This window comes from Moschus berezovskii, chromosome 24, assembly GCF_049115385.1.
Source record: "Moschus berezovskii isolate FMDL1 chromosome 24, NW_MosBer_1.0, whole genome shotgun sequence".
NCBI lineage: Eukaryota > Metazoa > Chordata > Mammalia > Artiodactyla > Moschidae > Moschus > Moschus berezovskii.
In genome coordinates this window covers 10,071,575-10,095,955 of record NC_142483.1, presented here as the reverse complement: position 1 = coordinate 10,095,955, position 24,381 = coordinate 10,071,575, and the positions used below count along the sequence as shown (strand labels likewise).

The 24,381-nt window shown below is 57.6% G+C and overlaps 4 protein-coding genes across 6 annotated transcripts in view; 1 reads left to right on the top strand and 3 right to left on the bottom strand.

Annotated features, from left to right (window-relative positions):
- RNF123 (ring finger protein 123) overlaps window positions 1-3,225 on the bottom strand; it is a 28,830-nt gene extending 25,605 nt beyond the window's left edge. Inside the window, exons 1-2 of the mRNA XM_088831662.1 lie at window positions 3,091-3,225; window positions 1,673-1,815 (exon numbers count right to left, since the gene is read on the bottom strand). The gene's annotated coding sequence lies outside the window, so the exon portion shown is untranslated. The remainder of the gene's footprint in view (window positions 1-1,672; window positions 1,816-3,090) is intronic.
- MST1 (macrophage stimulating 1) lies at window positions 412-5,330 on the top strand. Of its 2 annotated transcripts, XM_055413850.2 has the most exons (18): window positions 412-505; window positions 1,385-1,532; window positions 1,611-1,723; window positions 1,803-1,917; window positions 1,999-2,135; window positions 2,218-2,338; window positions 2,482-2,600; window positions 2,777-2,945; window positions 3,117-3,247; window positions 3,334-3,436; window positions 3,579-3,715; window positions 3,805-3,840; window positions 3,932-4,052; window positions 4,201-4,278; window positions 4,421-4,567; window positions 4,648-4,754; window positions 4,850-4,989; window positions 5,096-5,330. In XM_055413850.2, the coding sequence occupies exons 1-18, from the start codon at window positions 412-414 to the stop codon at window positions 5,255-5,257; spliced, it is 2,178 nt and encodes a 725-aa protein (XP_055269825.1). In that variant the 3' UTR covers window positions 5,258-5,330. The 2 variants fall into 2 exon arrangements, with proteins under 2 accessions (XP_055269825.1, XP_088687796.1); XM_088831670.1 differs by having other exon boundaries at window positions 2,218-2,334; window positions 3,805-4,052.
- Window positions 5,331-5,750: 420 nt separating this feature from the next.
- On the bottom strand, window positions 5,751-14,305 carry APEH (acylaminoacyl-peptide hydrolase). Of its 2 annotated transcripts, XM_055413844.1 has the most exons (22): window positions 14,201-14,305; window positions 13,993-14,125; window positions 13,411-13,537; window positions 12,946-13,033; window positions 12,771-12,846; window positions 12,518-12,681; window positions 12,214-12,351; window positions 12,026-12,117; window positions 11,903-11,943; window positions 11,696-11,817; window positions 11,235-11,295; window positions 10,034-10,131; window positions 9,523-9,574; window positions 8,560-8,648; window positions 7,985-8,123; window positions 7,410-7,493; window positions 7,244-7,324; window positions 6,809-6,897; window positions 6,508-6,698; window positions 6,297-6,399; window positions 6,109-6,215; window positions 5,751-6,017 (listed from the first exon to the last, which is right to left on the bottom strand). In XM_055413844.1, exons 1-22 carry the CDS (start codon window positions 14,210-14,212, stop codon window positions 5,912-5,914), a joined length of 2,193 nt encoding a protein of 730 aa, XP_055269819.1. In that variant the 5' UTR covers window positions 14,213-14,305; the 3' UTR covers window positions 5,751-5,911. The 2 variants fall into 2 exon arrangements, with proteins under 2 accessions (XP_055269819.1, XP_088687790.1); XM_088831664.1 differs by lacking the exons at window positions 13,411-13,537; window positions 14,201-14,305 and having other exon boundaries at window positions 13,993-14,129.
- Window positions 14,306-23,755: 9,450 nt separating this feature from the next.
- The window catches only part of BSN (bassoon presynaptic cytomatrix protein), a 72,101-nt gene continuing 71,475 nt past the window's right edge, over window positions 23,756-24,381 (bottom strand). The window contains exons 11-12 of the mRNA XM_088831745.1: window positions 24,195-24,249; window positions 23,756-23,841 (exon numbers count right to left, since the gene is read on the bottom strand). Of these exons, the coding sequence (XP_088687871.1) occupies window positions 24,209-24,249 (41 nt within the window). The 3' untranslated portion in view covers window positions 23,756-23,841; window positions 24,195-24,208. The remainder of the gene's footprint in view (window positions 23,842-24,194; window positions 24,250-24,381) is intronic.

Genomic DNA, 24,381 nt, shown 5'->3' with positions numbered 1-24,381 from the left:
CCCATCAGTCATCAAAGCAACAGGGAATTTTCTCCACTTTACAGGGGAAAGCTGAAACTCCGAAAAATTTAATATCACCACTTTAAGGCTGGAACCCCGGCCTCTGGCAGCAAGCATATCCACACAGCCCTTCCCTTCAGAGGGGCCTACGCTGTGGGGGCCGCACACCCCCACCCCACAGCACCTCAAGTATCCCCAGTGAACCCTTCCAACACTGCCCACTATATTGGGAGGCTTCTTGGGGGTAACTATGCCAGAGCGAGGACCCCTGTACCTCACCTAAGGGGCTTGAGGCCTGGCACCACCCCCATTACTGCCACTGGGTCTCAGGTCAGATCCCAGCAAACCTAGAGTGGGGGTGTGGAGACAGAGCCACCCAATCCCGTAGGGACAGGTTTCACAACTTCCCGGATGGGGCCGTGGTGGGTCACAGTGCAGCCTCCAGCCAGGAGGATGGGGTGGCTGCCACTCCTGCTGCTTCTGATATGGTTCTCAGGTGCCCCTGGTAAGTGCCCTTCCCCTCAGCCCTGATCCCCATCTGCCAGCCCTGATCCCCATCTGCCTTCAGAAAGGGGTCGGCCCCAGGCCCATCCCGCTATCTGAGCCAGGAACTTACTTTCCTACTGAGCCTGTAGCAGTGAGTGACCTTGGCTTCTTTCACAGAGCTGGGCAGCCACAGGAACACATAAGCACGCTGCCTACACAGGCCTGCGGTGAAATGTCTGCTGTAGTTTTGAGGCAGTGTTAGGACCACACAGACACACACATGCAGGCATTTATCCCTTATGAGCCAGGCCTAATCCTCCTACCTAGCATATACCCTTATGCTGGTTAGGTGGCTCAGACAGTAAAGAATCTGTCTGCAATGCAGGAGACCCAGGTTGGGAAGATTCCCTGGAGAAGGAAATGGCAACCCACTCCAGTATTCTTGCCAGGAGAATGGCATGGATAGAGGAGCCTGGCAGGCTACAGTCCAAAGAGTTGGACAGGACTGAGTGACCAACACTTTCAGCATTTACCCATATGCTGGTTAGAACTTAGACTTGGAGTCAGAATGCTTGGGTTGGGCCTTTGCCTTAATAAGATAGCTCTGAGCCTTCACATCCTCACGTGAGAAACGAGATGGCATAAGCTCCATAGGGCCAGTACCAGCATGCACTGCGCTCAGAGTATATGTTTCACAGCTGAGCCCAGTGCCTTGCCCACTAAACAGGTGCACTAGTGATCACAGTCACGTCTGAACCTGCTCCTCCCATCCAGTACAGGGGTCTGACCCTTGAAGGGATCACAGGTCCACTCCAGAGGCCTTGTATTTTGATCTCCTGAATGAATAAAGTGTGCGCATGCTGATATACATGTGCTGATTCGCATGCCCACCCTGCAGGGCAGCGCTCGCCCTTGAATGACTTCCAGGTGCTTCGGGGCACGGAGCTGCAACACCTCCTACACTCAGCGGGGCCTGGGCCTTGGCAAGAAGATGTGGCAAATGCTGAGGAATGTGCAGCCCGCTGTGGGCCCCTCCTGGACTGCAGGTGAGCGGCCACTGGACCTAGATAAGACTGGAGGGAGAGGAACCTGGGCACTGGTGACCCTGTGCCTCTTCTTCCCAGGGCTTTCCACTACAACTTGAGCAGCCATGGTTGCCAGTTGCTCCCATGGACCCAGCACTCACCTCATACACGACTGCAGCGTTCCGGGCGCTGTGACCTCTTCCAAAAGAAAAGTGAGTGGCTGCAAAGGGTGCGCTGGGGAGAGGGCTGCTGAGGTCTCCAGCTTTGTTGATTCTGGTCTTTTGCTCCCAGACTATGTTCGCACCTGCATCGTGGACAACGGGGTCGAGTACCGGGGCACTGTGGCCATCACCGTGGGTGACTTACCCTGCCAGCGCTGGAGTCACAGGTTTCCCAATGACCACAAGTGAGACAGACAGCAGCTTCCCTCTGCCTCTGCCCGCCTGGCGCCTGCCCACCAGCACGCACTGTATTGCTGCTCTCACAGGTTCACACCCACACTCCGGAACGGCTTGGAGGAGAACTTCTGCCGCAACCCGGACAGGGACCCGGGAGGTCCCTGGTGCTATACAACCGACCCTGCCGTGCGCTTTCAGAGCTGCGGCATAAAGTCCTGCCGGGAGGGTAAGCGGCTCCGGGTCAAGCCTGGGGCGGGAGGCGCGTGCCCACGCCTGTCCACGAACCCATCGGCCCCGTGTGTCTCCAGCCGCTTGCCTTTGGTGCAATGGTGAGGATTACCGCGGCTCAGTGGACAGCACCGAGTCGGGACGCGAATGTCAACGCTGGGACCTGCAGCACCCGCACCCGCACCCCTTCGAGCCGGGCAAGTACGCGGGGGCGGGCTCGGCGCGAGAGGAGGGCGGGCAAGGGGAGGGCCGAGGTCTCCAGGGGCGGGGCGATAGAAGGCCCAGTGGATGGGGTCAGACAGGGGAGTACCAGGCTCTTGTTTACGCCCGGCCACCGCCCCCAGGTTTCTGGACAAAAATCTGGATGACAACTATTGCCGGAATCCGGACGGCTCGGAGCGGCCATGGTGCTACACCACCGACCCGCAGATGGAGAGAGAGTTCTGCGACCTCCCCCGCTGCGGTACAGCGTGAGGGCGGGGCCTGGGAGGGCACCTGGGATACGTGGGGGCGTGGCCTGGGGCGAGAGGCGGGGCTGGGCATGACCCGGCGCGGGTCCAGAGACCCTGGGGTTCCGCACCAGCCCCCGACCCGGTCTTACCTCCCGCTCCGGCTCCGACCGGCCTCGGTCCATCCAAGGGTCCGAGGCACAGCCAAGCCAGGAAGCCACGACGCTCAACTGCTTCCATGGGAAAGGCGAGGGCTACCGGGGCACAGTCAACACCACCGCCGCGGGCGTGCCCTGCCAGCGTTGGGATGCACAGCTCCCACATCAGCATCGCTTTGCGCCGGAAAAGTATGCGTGCAAGTGAGTTGGCTGGCAGCCGCTAGGAGCTGAGTACTCCTGGGGGTGGGACCTGAGGGGTGGGTCCCGGGCGGGGCTTGAAGGAAGGTGGGACCGGGGGAGAAGCTGAAGCCTGGACTGCGGCTCCGGCTGGCGGGCTGGGACCCACCTGGGCTGAGCAGCGTGCCTGCTCAGGGACCTTCGGGAGAACTTCTGTCGAAACCCCGACGGATCGGAGGCGCCCTGGTGCTTCACATCGCGGCCCGGCATGCGCATGGCCTTCTGTTACCAGATCCGGCGCTGCACCGGCGACGTGCGGCCCGAGGGTAAGGCTGAAGCTGGGGCTGGAGGCACGGAGCCGGAAGGCGGGGGCGAGAACCGGCTGACGGTCGCCCTTGTCCGCCCACCGCAGACTGCTACCATGGCGCGGGGGAACTGTACCGCGGCTCTGTTAGCAAGACCCGAAAGGGCATCCGGTGTCAGAACTGGTCGGCTGAGACGCCCCACAAGCCGCAGTAAGCTTGTCCGCGCATCTGGCACCTCCCAGACCCAGGCCACAGGCCCCGCCCGGGACAACGCCTAGGGTGGCAAGCCTAGGCATCTCTCACTGCGAGTGCTTGGGGTTATCCTTTGATCTTGCTCCCCTCTTCGGCCTAGGTTCAAGCACACTTCTGCCCCACACGCGCCCCTGGAGGAGAACTTCTGCCGGAACCCAGACGGGGATAGTCACGGGCCCTGGTGCTACACCACGGACCCGGGGACTCCATTCGACTACTGTGCGTTGCGGCGCTGTGGTAAGCACCCCGCGACTCAGCTCCAGGCCCTGCCCTTAGCCTCCACTGCCAAAAGCTGGTTCCCTTAATGCTGAATTTGGATCTTTCAGATGATGACCAACAGCCGTCCATCCTGGAGACTGCACGTATGGACTTGGGCCAGGCGTTCCTTGTGGCCCCTTTACAACCCCAGGTCCATCCAGTCGGGGGTCTCATCCAGCACACTCTGTCCCTCAGACCAGGTGCTGTTTGAGAAATGTGGCAAGAGAGTGGCTCGAGTGGACCCGTTGCGCTCCAAGCTGCGTGTGGTCGGGGGCCAGCCTGGGAACTCACCCTGGACAGTCAGCTTGCGCAACCGGTGAGGCATAACTGCCTGACTCCCCAAGATGGGGTGAAGCTATAATACTCTGTGCCTGTGCCAGGAGCGGGGTGGGAACCTGCCCCCACCTGGAGATGGCAGGTCCAGCCTGGGTCTCAGGACCATTTCCTAATCCGCATTCCTGCAGGCAGGGCCAGCACTTCTGCGGAGGCTCCCTAGTGAAGGAGCAGTGGGTTCTGACTGCCCGGCAGTGTTTCTCCTCCTGGTGAGCCTCCCTGAGGTTTGGGGACCCAGTCCCAACCCCCTGCCTTCATCTCCCCCTCAGCCACCTTCCCTGGCAAGTCACCAGGTGAGCGCTGGGCAGCAGACCCTGAGTCTCAACTCATCTAGCAGAGCTTCTCTCTCAGCCATATGTCTCTCGTGGGCTATGAGGTGTGGCTGGGCACCCTGTTCCAGGACCCACAGCCCGGGGAGCCAGACCTGCAGCGCATCCCAATGGCCAAGATGGTCTGCGGGCCCTCTGGTTCCCAGCTTGTTCTGCTCAAGTTGGAGAGGTGTGTGAGAAGTCAAGAGGGTGTGAGGTGGGGTTGGGCCTTGTGGCCTCAGACCCTGAAAGCCCTCATTCTTGCTCAAGACCCGTGATCCTGAACCAGCGTGTGGCCCTGATCTGCCTGCCCCCTGAGCGGTATGTGGTGCCTCCAGGCACCAGGTGTGAGATTGCAGGCTGGGGTGAGACCAAAGGTAAGAGAACAGCACAGGGGCATGGCCTTCTCCAGGCCAACAGGCCCCAACTTCGTTCCTACCCGCAGACCCTCTCCTCATTCCTTTCACTGTAGGTACAGGGGACAACATGATCCTGAATGTGGCCCTCCTGAATGTCATCTCCAACCAGGAATGTAATGTCAAGCACCGCGGACGCGTACGGGAGAGTGAGATGTGCACTGCGGGACTGCTGGCCCCTGTGGGAGCCTGTGAGGTCAGTGGCAGACTCCCTGGCCAGCTGAAAATGTACTGCTTCACCCCCGAGGGCGCTAGTCTCTGCCACGGCCCAGGCCCCCCTCACCAGTTCTTGCACCTACCAGGGTGACTACGGGGGCCCACTTGCCTGCTTTACTCATGACTGCTGGGTCCTGCAGGGAATTATAATCCCCAACCGAGTGTGCGCACGGCCCCGCTGGCCAGCCATCTTCATGCGTGTCTCTGTGTTTGTGGACTGGATTCACAAGGTCATGAGGCTGGGCTAGTCCTAGCCTCAATCCTGTGTGGTTTGGCAAGGCCGAAGCTTTCTGTCTGACATAAAGCCACCTTTCCTCTTGACGTCTGTGCAGGGTGCTTCTTAGCCTCTGCTTCTGGGGAATGAATTGGCAACTCCACAGCAGGGCCTGCGTGACTCAAGTCCAATACATCTTAGGCGGGGTGATCTGCCCTAGGACTGCCTTAACCTGTGGGTGCAATGGAAGGGCAGGGCCTCACTAGTCCCCTAAATCAATGGCAGGGAGGAGAAAGTGGTGTAGGGCAGTTTCTAACACAAGGGGCTGCAGCTGAGGGAGCTAGCCTGGGGGAGAACTACTTGGCCAGGACAAGTGACAACTGAGTCTCACACCGTCCCCTACCGCTCACCCTGGAGGCAGATGCCAGCCTGATGGCTGCCATACCCAGGGGCCTACAGTCTCTGAACCCCAAGGGCGGGGTTTGGGTTCGGGGTGGCTTGGTACAAAGTGCCAGCAGGAACCAGACTCCGGGTCTTCATTTATTATGAGTATGTAGCCCACATTCCTCAGCTCACCCGTCCATGAAGTCCAGAGCCTGGGAAGCCTCTTGACGCTCTGCCAGACCCTGGGGCCCTCCAAGAGCCCTGTGTGGCACATGCCACCCAGCTTGTGCCGAGGGGCAGGGCTTCAGTGGCCCAAGTGCGTACACATCCAGATCACAGCATTCATGAAGCTGTCGGATTCCACCTCCACCTCTGAGAGTGAGTGGGTGCTCTTGGGATAGAGCAGGAGCCTGGGGGATTGAGCAGCAGTGTGAGGATCAAGGTGCCTTTGCTGCTCACCGGCCTACCAGCTGCGAGGCCTGTCTTGTTGCATGCACTCACCGAACAGGCACGTTCCGGGCCTTGAGGGCACGGTAATACTCCATGCCCTGCTTGAAGGGCACACGCCGGTCCTCCTGGCCAAGCATCAGTAACACTGGTGTCTTCACCTAAGTATGAGGGGAGCAGTGGTGAGCAGGGCCCAGAGCCCTGGACAGACTGGTGGTGGGGAGGTGAGAAGGGCTCCATACCTGAGGGATGTACTTGATGGGTGACTTGCTCAGCATCTCAGACCACACGCTGGGGTCTGGCAGGCAATCGCTGCTGTAAAGGTAGCCAGCCTCCACCACACACCTACAAGACACCATGCTGATGCAGGCCTGGGAGCGCCGGGGCCCTCGGGAGCTCCATAAGGATATGGAGGGGAGGGGAGAAGGGTGGGGGGCCTGTGGGCACACCCACCAGTCAGGGATGTCCGTGGAGCCCATCATGGAGGCAATGTTGATCACAGGGTTCCGCACCACGCAGGCGCCGTAGGTCTCGGGGTACTGACCAATCAGGTGGCAGGACAGGAAGCCACCATGGGAACCACCCAACAGGGCCACGCGGCCTGCGTCAAAGTGTTCCTCCTGGAGCACCTGCTCCACTGCAAACTACAGGGTGGGGCAGATCATGCTGCAGCCAGCGGCCTGCCCAGCTGAATGGAACCACACCCCCGCTGTCCTACCCTCCCAACCTGTCCAGAAGCCCCAGTCCCTGCTACCTGGACGTCCTTCACATCCTGGCTGCCCACATTGCCGGGGAGGGAGAGGATGCTGTCCTGGCCAAAGCCCGTGGAGCCACGATAGTTCACTGGAAGCCAGGGAGGGACCAGATAGGGTGGTCAAGTGACATTCCTGGAGCCCTGGATACCCTTTCACCTCTATGTGAAGTAGGCCTTGGGGCCAGCTGCATCAGACGCCAGGGGAAGGGGCCAAGAGGTCGGAGATGGCCCAGTGGCCACATGCCCTTTCATGGGAGTTGCAAGTTAGTCCATGGAGCCCGAGGCTGGGCCAGGGCAGTTTCTGATAGTGATTACCAGTTCAGGGCTGCAGAGAGGCCTGGAGCCAAGGGCAGTACCCAAAACACTTGCACTGACCAGGCCCACCCCATGACCATCCCACGGCCCCACCAGAGCTGCAGGGCCCTGCCCCCTCACCTAGTAGGACTGCAAAGCCCATCTTGCAAAGCATGGCTGGGAGTAGCATCCAGGAAGTGACAAAGGATGAATGGGGTCCCCCTGCAGACAGGGAACAGACAGGGTGAAATAGCCAGCAAAGGAGGGGTGGAGAGGAAGGGCAGGGGCTGTTAGGCCAGTTGCCTACCGTGGGGCATGACCACCATGGGCACCTGGGTCTTATCTGGAGGATCGCTGGGCTGGATGAGGATCACTTCAAAGTCAAGACCAACTGCAGGGGAGAAGCAGCAGTCAGCAGACCCAGGGCTACTGCCTGGGGCTCTGCCAGCTGAAGCCTCCGCTGTAGCTGCAGGTCTGGGGCTGACCTCTGACACAGGAGGCTGGGCCAAGGTAGCCCACACTGTGATGCAGGGACCCAGGGGGGCTCATTCATGCTCCTTCTACCCTGGCTGGGGAGTCCCATTCTCTGCAGGGACAGCATTCTGGAGGAGGTGTGGTCACAGAAGCCTCGCGTATGCCTGGCTTCTTTGGGCTCCGCTATCCTACCACAGATGACATGGCCCAATGATGCCCAGAGCAGGTGTTTAGATGCCTGGACACTACTCCCCATGATTGTCCACAAGAGGAGCAGAACAGCTCTTAAGAGACAATCTCAAAACACTCCCCCCCAAAATGCAAGACAGGAAGACGGGAAAGGTGACCACCGATGCCATGTGCTTGGGAAACCTGGAGAAGGTGTCCCTCTGCCCCTGCCCAGCTCACCATACTGCGCATGCTCTTGCTCTGGGGGTGGCTGTAGTACCCGGATGCTCCAGGAGATGTCAGGAATGGGCTCGGCCTCCTCCAGGGACACCCACACCACCTCCTGCTCCATCCCCGCAGGAGGCAGGAACCCGACTTTCTGCCAAGGGAAAAGAGTGGGTCACAGGTGGCTTGGCTGCCTCCCAGCCTTCCTACCACTGTGAGCGTGGACAGCCCTTGCTCTACTGGGCTGTCTGCCCACCTCCAGAGGGCACAGCGTGGACTCCTGTTGTAAGCTGGTATATACACAGGCACTTACCCAACCACACGCAGGTACCCCTCCCTCCTCAGCCTCTAGGCTATTTTACGCCAGAGGACTGAGCACTTTCCCAGGTACCCTGTTCTGTATGGAGCAAACTTCAGCTCAGGCGTTCCTCCCCATGGTGCCAGATCTCGTGGACTATCCTGAGCTGAGTCTGCATCCTGGCTGCTCATGAACTGACCAGCCACAGTCAAGACTTGGGTCAGTTCCCTGACCTGGGAACACCACCTGCACAGAATCCCTGCCTCCTGGTCTGTAGCCCACCAACACTCACCAGGCACGGGGGAAGGTTGGGCGTGGAGAACTGGGCTACCATGAGGTCCTGGTCAATTGTGAGCAGCTTCCAGCTTCCACCTGACCCACCTGGAGAAGGCAGAGGCCACCACTATTTCCACACACCCCCGCAACTGCAGAGCCAGAACCGCCAGACTGGTGGCTTTAAAGCCAGGTGCCCCTTCCTCCCTGAACAGCAAAGGGATGCCCACAGAGAGATGTCACAGTCAATGACAGTCAACTGCACACAGATCCCAGAGGGCCTTCTTCTCAGCCCACCCATCCGGTGGCTGTGCCCTGGGACTGCCAGATCTGGCGACACACCAGACCCCATGGTACATCCACCCACCCCCTGATGACTGTAGTTTGCAGGGAGGCAGCTGGGCCCAGGAGGCTGGGGGCGGGGGTACGGTGCTGATTCTAGGCAGTGGGGTCCAAGGAGAGTAAGATTCCTAAGCCGGGGACGTACAATAAGATGCAGTTTGGGAACAACACTTTGGTAGCTTTGTGGAGGGGTGAGTACAGCCTGGCCAGGTGGAGGACTCAAAAAACATTTTAGGGGCAGGATCATCAGGCCTGGGAAAAAGGAAGATGAAGGAGCCAACCCAGGGCTTCTCCTGGGCCCTGGAGAAGCAGAGGTGCCTCTGCCTGAGGTTTGAAGAGTAGGGAGGATGATTCTGGCCGATCCTGGCCACAGAGACAGAGACTTGTGTGGGTTTGAGAAGCCACGTGGGGCCTGTGCTGAGCAGTGCCAGGACACGGGGGGGGGGGGTGGGGGCAGGCAGAGGCGGGGAGGCAGTCTGTTGGTTTGCTGAGGGTCCTGCAGAGGCAGGGTCTTCAAAGCTGTCAGTAGAGGCTGCAGGACAGTCAGTGGTGCAGAGTGGACACGAGCACTGCTGCAGCCCGTGTGCTTGAGCTCCGGTCCCTCCCCCGGCCTGGCTGGCCCCTCCCTGGTCCTGCTCACCAGTCGTCAGAGGCGTCACAGTGCCCATCTGGGTGTCCACAGCAAACAGGTCCTGAAGCAGAGGGGAGGCCACGTGTGGCACCACATCCAAGGGCCCTTCAGGTCCTGCCCCCACCTCCTCTCTACCTTCCTGGGGACCCTGGGGCCAGGCCAGATCCGCGAGTGACTACGGCGACAGCTACTCAGAACAGTAGGTGTGGCCTGGGGACTTGGGTTCAAATCCCAGTTCCATCACAATGTGCTGAGTGGCCCTGGGCAGGAGAGGAAATGCCTCTGAGCTCCTTCCAGCTACCCCGAGGACCCAATGATATCACACCCCAAAGGAGTCTGGCATACTGTGGTGTCCCCGCTCAATCCTGGGAAGAAACCACTGTCCCACCTCCATCAGCTCCCCGTATGGTGGTGTTCAGGGGCCCACTTCCATGGCAGCCCCCGTGTCCCCCAGATTTCCCAGGCACGCAGCTCCTGGGGTTGGTCAAGGGCTGCCTCTCAATATAGTCAGGGCCCGTACCTGCCGGCTACGCTGAGCTGTGTCAAAAACCACTCTCTGGCTGTCAGCCGACCAGCATCCCAGAGGCAGCAGGCTGCAGTAGATCCCAGAGAAGTTCTCTGAAAAGGCAGAGAGCTGGGGGCCACATCCAAGAGTGGAGGGGATGGGGGTGGGGGGCAGCAAAACTATAAGGAAGGTTGGGTTGCTGGGGAATTCACCTGGGGCCCCACACATGGGTACCCGAGGTGATGAGGAGCTGCCTGAAGTGTGGGCTGAAGGGAAGAGGCCTCTGAGGGCCCAGGAGAGGGGGAGCTTAAGAGCTCCTGAGAGAAACAGTAGGCACTGGCATTCCTGTGAGCTGCTCTTATTGGGCCCTGGGTAGGAACAGATGCTGTAACCAAGGTAACACCTGTCTGTCCGTTACCATACTTAGCTGACTGCCTGGCCCAGGGGCCTAAATAAACCCTACCCTCTAGTATCATCACTCATTTAACCCTCACTACAGTCTCGCAAAGAGCAGGAACAACTACTTCCCCCTCACATAAAGGAATGGAAACTCAGGGGGTTGGGATACTGCCCAGGAACACCTAGCTAATACGGGGCAGAGCCAGAATTCATACCAGCTGCATCCCTGTAACCCAAAGAGAGGAAAAGGAGAGCATCCCTTGCCCCTGTCTCCTGGAACGGACCAGGTGGCCTGAGAAGGCAGGAGACTCACCCCTCACATCCTTGGGATAGTCTGGGATCCCAAGCAGAGCTGTGAGCAGCTGAGACTCTGACTGGAGCTTATCAGCCAAGAGCCACCCTTCCGGAGACCCTGCTGCCTCAAGGGCTTGGACTGGACAAACGCTGGGGTGGGGCTTGGGAGGGGGAGAATGAGCACCCTTCGGGGTAGGACCTGCCAACCTAATGTACTTTCTGAGAGCCTGTGAAGGAGCAGGGACTTTAATCAGCCACTGGAAGGACAAGAAAGATCTATGGGCTGCAGACTGAATGAAACCGTCTCAGCTCTGGTCCAAGTGACTTCCTTCTGTCAGAACCGTGCCCGATGGTGATGGCCCCACCCCCTGCGGTGGCTGAACCTGGGGTAGTCCGGCAGAAGGAGTGACTTCAGAAGGAACTCAGGATGGAAGAGCTGAGGAGGCTGGCCCCGAGCAAGAACAGATGGCTAGAGAACAGAGCTGCAGGCTCCACAGCACCCGCCCCGCCGCACACCCCTTACCTCCCAGTTGCCGAGGCACGACATCCACCACCACCACGGTGACCCTGGTATACCAGTCATACTGCAAGACAACAGGGCGGTCAGGCCCACCAGGGGACTGGCAGTGCCCTCAAGGCAGGGAGGGGAGGACCCGAGAGGACCCTGATGTGTCTCCTTTTTGGTGACCTGGACCAGAGGTCTGGAGAGGCCTCTGACTTTCACAAGAGCCCACTACCTCCCAGCCCCTTGCAGATGAGAAGCATTCCTGTAGACAGACAATGCTCTCCAAGTGGTGAGTCTTAACTGTACAGAGCCTCCCAGGACACAGCCTCTAGGCCCTGCCTGGAGAGAAGGCCAGGTGGAGCTCACACCATCACTGCACCTAGAACAGGAGGTCCACGGAGAGGCTCCTGGGGAGTCAAAACTGACTCTTCAGCTCTCATCCACCATCCCCTTCTCCTGGTGACCTCCCCCCAGCTCACCAGGCACAACTGGCCACACTGCTGATGGGGGACCAGAGATGGGAACTGCAGGTAGACGATGCGACACTGGTCCGGGCTCAGCCGGGGAGAAGTGACAGCCAGAGAGTCATCCGAGAGGAGCTCTGGACCAGACAGAAATGTGAGCATCATGCAGGCTGCCAGGGCCCAGTGTGTGTCAGTAAAGCACGGGCAGGTGCTAACACGTACCGCAGTTCCCCCCAGTGAGGTCCACATAGTACAGGGCTGACCTGGAACCACCAGAGAGACACTCAGCTTCAAGGCCAGTCTGAGCTGCAAGGCACCCTGTCCCACCCCTTCAACTGTCCTCACCTCCGATTGGTGCAGAAGCGGATGCCCAACCGGAAGGGCTCATGCCACCAGCCCACGAACACCACACCTGTGTCTCCAGGGGCCCAGAAGGCCTGTAAACAAGACCACAGGGCAGGTGTGAACAAAGGGCAGTCACTCAGGCAGGGCCCCCAGATTCCAGGAGAGATGCAGGCCAAGTCAGCACTAACCTGGCCAGGGGACACACTCTCAGGGACCCCCTCAAGCACAGAGATGTTGCCACTCTCGACATCCAGAACACAGAGTACAGGAGTGCCTTTGGAAACCATGTTTTCTCCCCAGTCTTCATAAAACAAAAACTGGTCCCCCTGAGAACACAAGACACTTAATGCCCAGCCTGTCTTGCGGGAGCCTGCCCTGCCCCCTGGAAGCCAGTGCCTCCCCGGTTCTGGTAGGCACAGTGTGGCGAGAGAGCCTACTGAGCTCAAGGGCTGCCCAGAGCGGCCTTCACCAACTGGCCATGGCCATGAGCACCTTAATGGCCTGGTCTGGCTTCTTCGGCCTGGCCATCTCATCATCGCTGCCACTGACGTCCAAGGCTTTGGTCTGAAAGAAGGACTCAGCCTTGGGGCGCTTCTTCTCTGCCACATATAGTAAGTGTGTCTCCGAGTGCGACCAGGACAGGCAGCCAAAGCAGTCTGGGTGCAAGGAAGGCTGATCAGGGGGAGCCCGGGGCTACGGCTGCCCCTCCTGGCCACCCTGCCTGCTCACCAGCCGGCTGCCTCACCATCCTCGTAAACTGGCCCATGTTTCTCCAGCGCTGACAGGTTGAAGCTCTTGAGCTTCCGGTTCTTCTCCCAGACCTGAGGACATCTGGTAGTCAGGCTGCCTGTCCTCCAACAGAGCCTCATCTGTGGGACGGAGCCCCCAGCTGCCCACCACCTGGTCCTGTGCGGACTCACCTCCAAAAACTGCTTCTCCTCCCCAGTGCTTCCAGCCTTGCGCAGCACGGCTTTCATGCTGCCTGAAGGAGATTCTCTGCTTAGCAGCCTGAGGATGACACAGGATAGCGGGTCAGGATGACCTCTCACCCAGTGACAGCCCATTCAGTCCCCTTACTGGTCAACCTCTTAGGCAAGATTCTTGAGGCTCCAGCTCACATCCACCCTTGCAGCCCTTCTAGTCCTTTCACAGCGGCTGTCGGCCTCTGTTTCCTGGGGCAGGGCCTCTAGTCCCATCCCAAGCTTGAAGCAGGCCTCCAGCACTTATGACCATGTCAGTAGAGGCTGCCTGAGCTCCCAGGGAGCAGGAACCTGACTCCAGGCTTCCCTTCTGGGTCATACCCACACCAAGGCCCATGGTAGGCATTCAGAAAAGGCTTGCAGATCGCTGGGGCCTTGCGCACAAGCTTCCTCCCTCAAACTTACTCCCCCCGGGTCTCCACACTGTTGCCCGCAGGCCCTGCAAACACCACTGAGTCCCCATCATGGAACACCAGGTACTGGCGGCAGAATCGGATGTTCTCCATGCGTTCCAGGTCCCTCTGGGTCCATTCTGCGAGGAGAGGCATGAGACTGCTCAACTTGACCAGTCCTGGCAGGGGCACCCTTCCCACCCCCACCTCCTTCAATCTGTCTCCAGATATTCTGGGGGCAGGATGGGTAACACCCGAACCCAGCTCAAGTCTAGGGCTCCAGAGCCTAAGCTGACAACATCTTAGGAGAGAAACCATTACTGCTCCTAGCATCCACCCTGGAACCTTGAGGGTGAGTGTGGGATAGGACGATGGGGGTAGCCCTTGCAAGGCCCACGCTCTGCACTCATGGGCCCAGCTCATGGTACTCCAGGGAGCCCCACCCCCACCCCATCTCCACCTGTGTGCACGGGCCTCTTGGGGAGGCTCCCTTTCACACCCACTTTCCAAGAGCGGCCTTCTTCCACACACCCGTGTGCACCGTCAGGCAGGAGCCCTCCACGTCCCCCTCCCCGAATCCCCGCCAAACACCCACCCGTGTGCACCGTCCTGTAGCGACCCCCGTACTGCGTGGTGACCTCCGGGCCCAGGCAGGCGGCGCTCAGCGAGGGCTGGCGACTAAGGCCCCGGTACAGCGCCGCCGCCTCTTCGGGCTCGCTCAGCAGCACCTGCGCAGGGGACACAGCAGGGTCAGGCCCGGCCCGGGCTTCAAAGACCACGGGAACCGCGGGCCGATCCCTCACCTGCCGCTCCATGGTGGCTCTGGGCCGCCAGGGCGAGGCGGGGCCTGCTGGCCCCCGGAAGTGAGGCTCCGGGGGCGGAGCCGGGAGAGGCCCAGCCCGCCTCCGCCACGGGCTTGCAGTGAAATGAGAGGGGCGGGACTTTCGACGAATGGGCGAAGACGGTTAGCCAGGGGGCGGGACTTCGATGGTAAAGAGGCGGGGCCTGTAAAGAATAAGTAAGGACTGCGGACCCTGGAGTCCTGCAGGGGAAGAGCAGGGATCTCCCGGAAAGGAGCCACCTTCTCGGGGCGGGCTAGGCTGATGAGAGGCGAGCTCTGTGGGCCAAGTCCTCGCCTATTACTGGGAGGGGACGGAATAAAGGCTCTGGTCTTTAGGGAGGGGCGAAGTGTGCGAGTAACTACAGGGCCCACGAGAAGAGGGGGTGAGGCCAGGCTATAGACCGAGGACTCTTCGAAGATGCGGGAGTGGGGGGCGGAGTGGGAGGTTCTGAGTCCAGCAAGGGTAAAGTCGAGTCCAGCGAAAGGTGAGGGGCAGGGCTTAAGAGGCGGGATGCAAACCAAAGTCAGCCCCAGCTGGGGTCTCCCGCAGCCCGGAGGCTGGCTGTCGGGTCGTGCTGGTCTATTGCTAGGCATGCATTCACCAGACGCTACTCTGCAGGGGGTTCTCTGGCCAAAGAGAAAAGAAGGGGGGAGGTGTGCTCCTGGTAGAATGCAGAGCTCTGGGCTTATGGCAAAGAAGGGCGGGTACAAAGTTCACACAGGGTGTTGCCATGTCTTATCGGACACCAAGTCTGCCCCAGAAGCTATCTGCCCCTCCAGCCCTCCCCCACCCTGCCCCGTGGCACGTGGGTGGGCGCCTGAGCCTCTGTCTGCCTTCCCAGGCCTCAGCCCAAGTTCTTGGGTGCAGAGGGCCTAGTGGGTACAGGCTCCACCCAGAACCAGAGTCCTTCCTGTGGAATGAGAAACCTGGGCAGGAAGGCTCCCTCAGGACACTGGCACTGGACAGGGCAGGTTACCATGGCAGGAGAGGCTGGCCAGTTGTTAGGCCAGAAGCAATGGATGTCTCCTGAGCTTGGCTGGAGCCAAGGACTCTGGCTCCCTCAGGACCCTGGGTCCCTGTGCCCTGCCTTGCCTGTGACTCAGATCCCACTTGACTGGCCTGCAGCTTCCCCTTCCCCATCAATCACATCAGACTAATCAGGTAAAAACAGTTTCCATTTTCTGAGGCCACTTATTTGTGAGCATCCGTAGGTGTGGGCCTGTTAAGGCCAGAACTGGGAGCAGAAAGAGTGGCCTCAGCCACCCATGTGGGTGGCAAGTTGGAAATGAGGATGTTCATTACAGCATGGTTTACAACAGGGAAACTGGGAACATAGTGCCTGTCTTTGAGGACACTTTCAGTGACCTGGCTGTAAACTCATGCTGCAGCTCTCTGGAGGCTGGGCACTGGAGGATGAACATCTAAGTATCCGGAATGAACGTGCAGAAATAAACAGAAGGCTAGAAAACAGGAACTGCTGTATCTTCTGGCTCTGTTTAAAATGAAAAAGAAAAACACAGGAAGGAAAGACATGCATCAAGATACTAATTTTGAGGAAGGCCAGAGGTGAGGCTGATACTCCTTTCCGTGTGTTTAAACATTTCTAGAAACTCAGGGTTACTTTGATAAGAAGGCTTTCCTAGTCTGGGGAAGGACTAAGATCTAGTAGCCCCCAAGATTTTGGGGGTTGGTGTGGACACAGTCAAGGCAGACAGGTGTAGGGCTTGTTAGTGGCACCAGGGGGCAGCACCTGCTCACTTGCGTCCCCAGGAACCAGGCCCCAGAAAATTGTGCACCCCAGACACTCGCAGTCTGTGGAGGTACCCTCAACAGTCTGCCCTTGAGAGGAGGTAGGTGGGTGGGAGGGAATATATGTATACCTATAGCTGACTCACCTTGTTGTATAGCAGAAACTAACACAACACTATAAAGTAATTAAACCCCAATTTAAAAAACTTAAAAAAAAATATTAACAAGTCTGCCCAGTGAACTAACTGCTCTCTCCAGGTTCAAGCATTAAACTTGCCTTTGTGGACAGACCCACTGTCTTTGGCCAGATTGCTGTGAACTCTGCCCTGGCCTTGCCTGTACTTCCGCAACTTTTGCTTCCCATTCTTTCCCTTTAACCGTGAAAACACGGGGCTGTCACAGTTGGGAGATTTGTTCCTCTGCCTGCGCCTGCCCATTTCAGAAACCATCCCAGAGACAGTCTGTAGGTTGTTTATATCAAGTCCTTTTATTCTGATACCACAGAATTACCTTGTCACAATACAGGGGGAGGGACACTGAAGTACCACGAGTTCTCACAGAGCACAGAGGACTGCACACGGTTCACAAGGTCACGTGAAGGACTCGGGTCATTGCACTTACAACTGTAAACTTGTTTGTTTGACTTTGTACAGCACTCTTCCCCCCTCAAAGAAAGAAGGAGAGAAGGAAAGAAGGGAAGAGAGGAAAGAAGGGAGGCAGGGAAGGAATGTGTGTGGGGGGGGAGCCAAAACAAGACATAGAAGCTAGCAGAGGAAAGGCGTGGGGCAGCCGCCGCTCTCCAGGTCACTGCTGTAAGAGAGGACGGGCTTATTGGATCCCAGAGGCCGAATGAGGCAGACACGCACACGCATACGCTCACACGCCTGTTCACATGCACACACACACACACGTTAATCTCGCGACTTCCATGGCTCTCCCGCGCCACCCCAGTGCACATGGCAGCGGGGCTGCTGGTACCCAGGGAGACAGAAATGATATCTCTGAGGCATTTCAGCTGATCAGGCCTGTCCCTCTGACCCCGTCGGAGTCCATGATGACAAGTATTTACAGAATGGGGGGAGGGGCACAAGGGCAAGGGAGGGGCCAACAGGCCAGGGCCTTGTTGCCATGGCAAAGGATGGGCCTGGAAAACTCCCCACAGGCTCCAGAAGACAGGACATAGTTGTTGCCACTGCTGCCTCTCACCATGGGCCCTGAGACCACAGTCTCTTCCCAAGGACTAAGCAATGGTGGGGCAGGGGTTGTCGCTGTGAATGCATTGGGCCCTGAAGTAGACAGAAGAGGCAGTGCCCTTACTCATGACACTGGGTCGGGGGAGGGTATAGAGAAGGCCTGGACTGCTTCCCAGAGACATCCCCTTGCCTGTGTGGAGATGTGCTTGGTGCTCCCCAGCACCCAAGGCATTGAACACTGGTCCCTCAGCCTCTGGTCCCCGGAGTCACAGCTGTATCTACACAAAGGCCAGCACGTCTGTGGCCCAGAGGCCTGCTCCAGCCACCTTCACAAGGGAGTGATGGTACAGATGTGTCCTGTGGATACGTTGGGGGGGTGGGGAGTGGCAGATGTCAGAAATGTCCAACTCAGAGAGCTTGACCAGAAAGAAGGTTTGCTGAAAAGTCAATGTGTGAGAGCCTGAAACTAGCCGTGATGGAGGCTGGCCTGCTGTCATCTCCTTGCCTGTTCCCCGCTTCTAGTCCCGGCCCTTGGCCTTCTGTGGGAGGCTCACTGCATTAGGCCCTCATGTACGTATCCAGCCACTAGGCACAGCTCACAAAAACCTGGCCCTGGGTGGTCAGAGGGGCCAGATGATGGCCTCCCTCAGCCCTTGCAGATGGCCTCACATAGCCCAGGCCTGCTCTCTGCAATGAGGCAGGTATCCTGTTGGATGTGTGAAGCCCAAACCCAGAAGGGCAGGGCCTGGGCCCAACAAAGTGGGTAACAGCCTCCTATCTCATCCACAGCTGCCAGAGGTGGGTCAGGATCCCTCTCTGAAAGGGCTTGTAGACCTTATTGGAAAGGAGAAATGCAGCCCTGAGAAATGCATGGTGCAAACTCTGGAGGAAGGCCAGGCCTGGAGGGGTCGGGTGCCTGCTGCACGCTTGGCTCAGTCATGAGCAGTGGGATGCTGAGGCTCCAGAGATGGGGGCTGGTGGGACGTTTAGGTCCTGGGGACAGATGCAGAGAGTGTCACCACAGAACCTTCTGGAAGTCTTGTTATTGAGATGCTTCCCAAAAAACTCCGCTTGAAGCCACTGTCTATGGGAACACCCACTCTAATGCAAAGTGACTCTGTCAGCTGTCCACACCACAAATGCAAAGGTCCAGCTCCTCCTGAGCACCCTCTGGCCTTCAGTCCCGGCCTAGATGTCCTGGCTCACAGACCTTGGAGCTTACAAGCCAGAGGAGAGGCACAGAACAGGTGCAGTCAGGAGCTGGGGTCCTAGGACACAAGCAGGCCCCACTCTTGGCTTCTGTCTCTCTGGCTGCAGAGGCAGCTCAGCTCTGCCCTTGAACACTGCCCCACTGGGAAGGGGCGGCCAGATGTCTCTGGCTCAGGGCCAGGGTAAGGGCGGGGGGCAACTTACAGATGTGGAAATCCCATAGCCAACCTTCCAAATGTTCACGTGCACACATCCTGTGTGGGCTCCCACCATGTGTCTCCCCGGAGACATCTTGGTCAGAGAAACCCACAGGGTGTGTGGGGCCTTGTACTGCCGGCCCCATGGCCTGGCATGCTCGGGTAGCAATTCCAGCTGTCCTCACTTGCTCGTGCAGAAGTCAGCTAGAAGATCTCTTGAAGGAGGGGGTCTGAGACAAAAAGAACTCCAAGCAAGAGGGTCAAGCATTTAAAATGGATGAGATCGTGCAAAGAGGCTGCGAGCTGTGCATGCTCTGCTGTGGGACCGGCGGTGACTTGCCTGGCAGCAGTGAGTCCTGCCACAGGTCGAACATGCCACAGACTGAGAACTTCACGCACACGGTGGGAAAGGGGGGAGGGGGAAGGGAGAGGGGGTGGGATATGAGCTGATCTATCCAGTTTCTCAATTGCATCTTTGCAATTAACTCCTTATACATAACACGGAATTTAATAAATATTAACAGTTGTCTTTGAGGGTTTATATTTCATTGCATAGAACGTTAGAGATGAGACTGGCGGCTGTGCCCAAGATGAAGGGAGGCCCCAGCAGGAAGGGCCTCAGGGAGGAGCCCCGCCCAGTCCACTGGGGTGGATTGGACAGCGCCGCCCACCCCGGCACAGGGCTCTGGGCCCTTCCCGCGTTCAGCTGGCGGAAGCCCTGGCCCCTCTGCTCTGAGCACTGGTGATGGCTTAAGAAGGACTGGAGTTCCACGGTAAACAGGCGGGCTGAGGGGCCTCCCTAGACCCCGCCCTGGGCTTGTGCTCTTGGTGGCCTGCCGCCCACTATTGCTTCTGAGTCAACGTTCTCCCTGTGCTGAGCAGGGGCAGAGCTGAGAGGAAACCAAACCATCAGTCGCAAGGTGGTGGCGGAGGGGAGAGGCAAGGAGGTGAGCCGAGAAAGGGGAGAGAGATAGGCGGGGCCAGGGGAGAAACGAAAGAACAGTGTTTATGAGGTATACACTTAAATCAAACTGAAACGATTAAGGCTGTTCTTGAAATCAAAAGAAATCCCCAGGTGTACGAACGAGGAGCCGGCTGGTCGAGACAATGGAGGGGCCGCTGGGATGCTCACAATGACTGGGGGGAATGGCTTTGAAGATGGCGGCGGGCGAGCGAGCCCGCAGCCGCCCACAGGCTGGGAGAAGCCTCAGCCGGCGCCCACGCTGCTTTTCGGTGCTATGGCCTCTGATTTCAGCGATGAGACAGTGTTAGGTCCTAATGTTTGTAAAGTTCTCCCAATCCCACGCTAGCCACGTGGACGCCTGCTCCAGTGTCACCCAGAGGACAGGGTGACTGGGGGCAGGACCCTGTGGCCACAGAGGGATCCGGGCCAGCTGGAATGTGAAGGAAACGGAGCCCGAGGCCCCCAGCCCTCGGTCAAAGCCCCTCTCCAAGGCTGTGGAAAAACTTCTGGCATGGTGGAGGGAGGGCAGCATCCATCAAAAAACAGGCAGCGTGCGCCCCAACTCTGTGTATAACGCATTGGAGGACGGGCCGGCCGGGCCGCGGAGGGCAGCTATGGGAAGAACAGCAAGACTGCCGTGTGGCAGGGTCTCCAGAGGGCGTTCCTCCCTCCCACCGATGGCTGCGCCTTGACGGTGGCGCCTGGAGGAGAGCAGGGTCTCTGGGAAGACAGTCATGGGTACCCGGGTCCAGTGGTCCCACGTGACCAGCACATGCTTCACCCCGGCAGCTGCTGTTAGAAAACATCCTGTCCTCAACTGAGGCCCGACAGCCATGTCCCACCTCGTGTGAGTCTTTGGGCCGAAGGTTTGTCAGATTGTAGATGCTTGGAGGAAAAAAGGAGGAAGGAGAGAAGGAAAAAGGAAAGATAGAAAAATTTGGTCAAGCACCATGGACAGCTGCCTTCCACCCACCCTCCTTCCAGCTGTCGGCCACAGGCTGATGGCCCGGCTCCTCCACACCCACGGGATCCCAGCCCCACTGAGGTGGAGGAGATGGGTGCTGGAGCAGGTTTGAGGTCATAAACAGAAGATCAGGAAGAAAGAAGAATTAGGTTGGCCAGGAAGGGACATTTCTTTAACACAAGTTGCTTCATATATATCTAATATATATAATCTCCAGTAAGTGTGAGTTTATCTGTATTGAGAGAGTCTGTGTTGTGATATTTTGTTACTGTAAAGTTAAATTGGCCATTTCTGAGACAGCTTTGGTTTCAAAAAAAAAAAAATGAATGGTGCCCTGTGACTGATTCAGTTCAGTTCAGTTCAGTCGCTCAGTCGTGTCCGACTCTTTGCGACCCCATGAATCACATCACGCCAGGCCTCCCTGTCCATCACCAACTCCCGGAGTTCACTCAAACTCATGTCCATCGAGTTGGAGATGGCCGCGACTGATTAATACTAGCAAATAAGCAACGAAATGTGGCTCTGAAAACAACAACACTGAAGAAATAATACTCTGATTTGATGTACAGTCGATGGCACTTCATGAGAATCCTTAACAACATGGTACTTAAAGCCATGATGTGCTTTAAAAGATACACAGTTTTGGTTTTGCTTAGCACATTCATCTCTGTTAGATCCCTCCCTCACCACATCTTAAAATCTATTACATTAAAAATATTACTCAAACAAAAATGACTGTGCATGCACGCTCTCATCTATAATGGCAATTTTAAATACAAGGTACACCTTAGTTATTTGTAAACCTTGAAACAAATAAACTTATTTTTTTTTAATTTTTTAAAAAAAGAATGAGGGAGATGGGGTTTTGTTTAAAATGACAAGCCTCTCCCGGTCCACTTCTGAAATCTCCACAAAAGGCACCAGGAGATGGACACTCACAGCAGCGCTGACCGCTTCGCCCAATCAGTCGGATGCCAGACCTTGAGGGAGACTCCTTGAAGTCCACAGCCAGTGGCCTCAGTGGCCCATGCACGTCATGGGGCGGAATGTGGGACGAAGCCATGCCAGTGGCTCCTTTCGCTCCCCAGTGACACAGCCCTGGCCCTACACCCAAGGCGGATCTTGCCATGGGCCTGGTCCTGAGCTGCTCCTGCCTTCCCTCCCTTCAGCACAACTTCCCATTTCACCTCTGTTCCACGGCAACTCAGAGAAAACATGTGGTGGAGCTGGAAGGTGGCAGGGAGTCCGCTGCCCTGGGGGTGAAGGTGGGATGAACACAGGAGTGCTGCGCTGTAACTAGTCTTCTTAGAACGAATTCTGGGCTCTCCGCTTTGGCCTGCAAAGCCCAGCCCAGGTGGCTCCTCCGACTGCACCCTTGGACATCTCTCCCCTCCTCTATGGCTCTGGATGTGCTGGCCTTCTGTCTGTCCCTGAAATCTATCTGTCTCATTGGAGGCTCTGCAGGTGCCATTTCCTCACCGGGGCACATTCCACAGCAGCCTCTTCTCCCTGCTTGAGCCTCACCTGTCACTGACCACGTTCTCTAGAGTAGATCCCTCTGAACCATAACTGCCTCACTGGCTTTGCTGCTGCTGCTGCTAAGTCGCTTCAGTCGTGTTCAACTCTGTGCAACCCCATAGACAGCAGCCCACCAGGCTCCCCCGTCCCTGGGATTCTCCAGGCAAGAACACTGGAGTGGGTTGCCATTTCCTTCTCCAATGCATGAAAGTGAAAAATGAAAATGAAGTCGCTCAGTCGTGTCCAACTCTTAGTGACCCCATGGACTGCAGCCTACCAGGCTCCTCCATCCATGGGATTTTCCAGGCAAGAGTACTGAAGTGGGTTGCCATTGCCTTCTCAGGCCTCACTGACTTTAGAACACTTAAAACCTTCAGAAATACCTTTTATTTTTTTTAAGACTTTTTTATAGATTCATATGCTTCTCATTTTTAAAAATATTTTCTTTTTACCTAAGAACTTAATTTCATTTAATATTTTTGGCCATGCTCTGTGGCATGTGGAATCTTAGTTCCTTGACTGGGGATCAAACACGCACGCCCTGCATTGGAAGTGCAGAGTCTTAACCACTGGACCTCCAGGGATATCCCAGAAATTACCTTCTCATCTAATCTTTTTTAACTTATTTCTTCTCTGCCCCTCTTAATGGGCTGCCAACTTCAGAGGGCAAGGACCCAGTCCTGTTCTCTGCTGGATCCTCAGCACCCTTCAGAACAGGGCCCAGCACCTACTTGTACCTGACAAACACTTATTGAATAAATGAATAAATGGGTGGGAACTGGAGCTTTCCAGTCTCCCCACTGGTCCTCCAGAGACAGGTGACCCTTTCGATCTCACTCTTTCGTACAAGCAGGGAAGGCCTGGGCCAAGGCCCCGGCTGGTCCCAGGGCTCCCTTGTGATTTGATTGTTGAGAGCCTGGCCCTGCCACACACATGCCTGCCCACTGTGAGAAGCACCCATACCTCCATACTCTTAGTAGCAGAAGTGGCAAAGGAGGGGTAGGAAGAGGACCTCAAGCCTATGGAATGCGAGGAGGTGGTCCCTGGTTTTGCACAAAGCAATGCAGACAGCCAGCCTACCCTCCCCACCATCCTGCAGGATGTACCACTTCCTCCTGCCTGCCCGGAGGCAAGACCAGGGCCAGAGAAGACTCTGGGTCCAGGCTTTTGATCCCACTTTGATCACCACAGCCCAGCAAGAGCCGGGGCCCCCCTCCTGAGGCCCTTCCGCTCTCTTCCTGGGCTGACCTGGTCTGGAGCTGAGACTCCTGTCTGGGCGTCCTCCCCTGACTCTCTGTCCCTTTCCCATCCACCTCTCCACTCATTCTTCATGTCCCTCTTGCAACTGTGAGGTCAATTTTATTTTGACGTCACACTGAGGACTGCTAACCCTACAGGGTTTGGGGACTCCAGCTTCATCTGAATGTCTGGAGCAAAGTGACCGCACTAGGCCTTAGAGTCAGGGCTCTGGAATCAGCACCCAGTGTATGGAGCCCCAGTTGTGGGGCACGGTTGGCTCTGCCTGGCCCTTTCCTGAGGTTACTGCCAAAGTCACAGCCAGCTCAGTTGCCTCTGCCTCCCGGTAGCTGCTGGGCCTGTCCCAGCTGAAGGAAGCTCCCCCAGACCCCTCCTAGTTCTCACTTGCAGAAGCTGGGCGGGCGGCCGGGGCCCTTCGCCTCCTCCCCCGCCCAGCCCAGACTGGTCCTAACACTCACTGTTATACGCAGAGTCCAGAGCTGTGCCCAGGCCTCTGGCTCCAGAGATTTTTCCACAGCAATGATATCATCTCCCGTCATGTCTTCAAGAGCCTGTGGAATATACACAAGGGAGGGCTGGGAGGAGCTGCAACCCTGGGGAACCCCCTACAACCTAATGTCAACGCGGAGCTTTCAGAGCCCGGTCAGGGCTGGGGTGCTGGAAAAGGACAAAGGGAAGCTGGCCCTGGCTTCCCTTCACTGGGGATCGCTACTATCTAGGCCCCACATTGGGCCCTCTGTGCACAGGACCCCTCCTCCCCTTCCTCCTCCTATACCCGCTGCAGTTCTGACCACATCACCCGCTGCTGAAGGGGGTGCACCATGCTCCTCCCAGAAGACCTCCCCCACGTCCAGTGCCTCAGGCCTTTCCCAAGGGAAGGTGGGTACAGGAGGCTCAAACTCACCCTGCAGGGCATGGTCACCAGAAGGAGGAGAATTTTTTGCCAAAAGCAGACACAGCTGTGACAAAGAAGAAAGGAGAGAGGTGTCAGGAGAGTGGGCAAGGCTCCCTCCTAGTCAAGGCCATTTGGTGCACCAAAGCCAAGCTGAGCCCGAGGGGCAGGGACTGCCCTAAGAATAACTAGGCAGCAG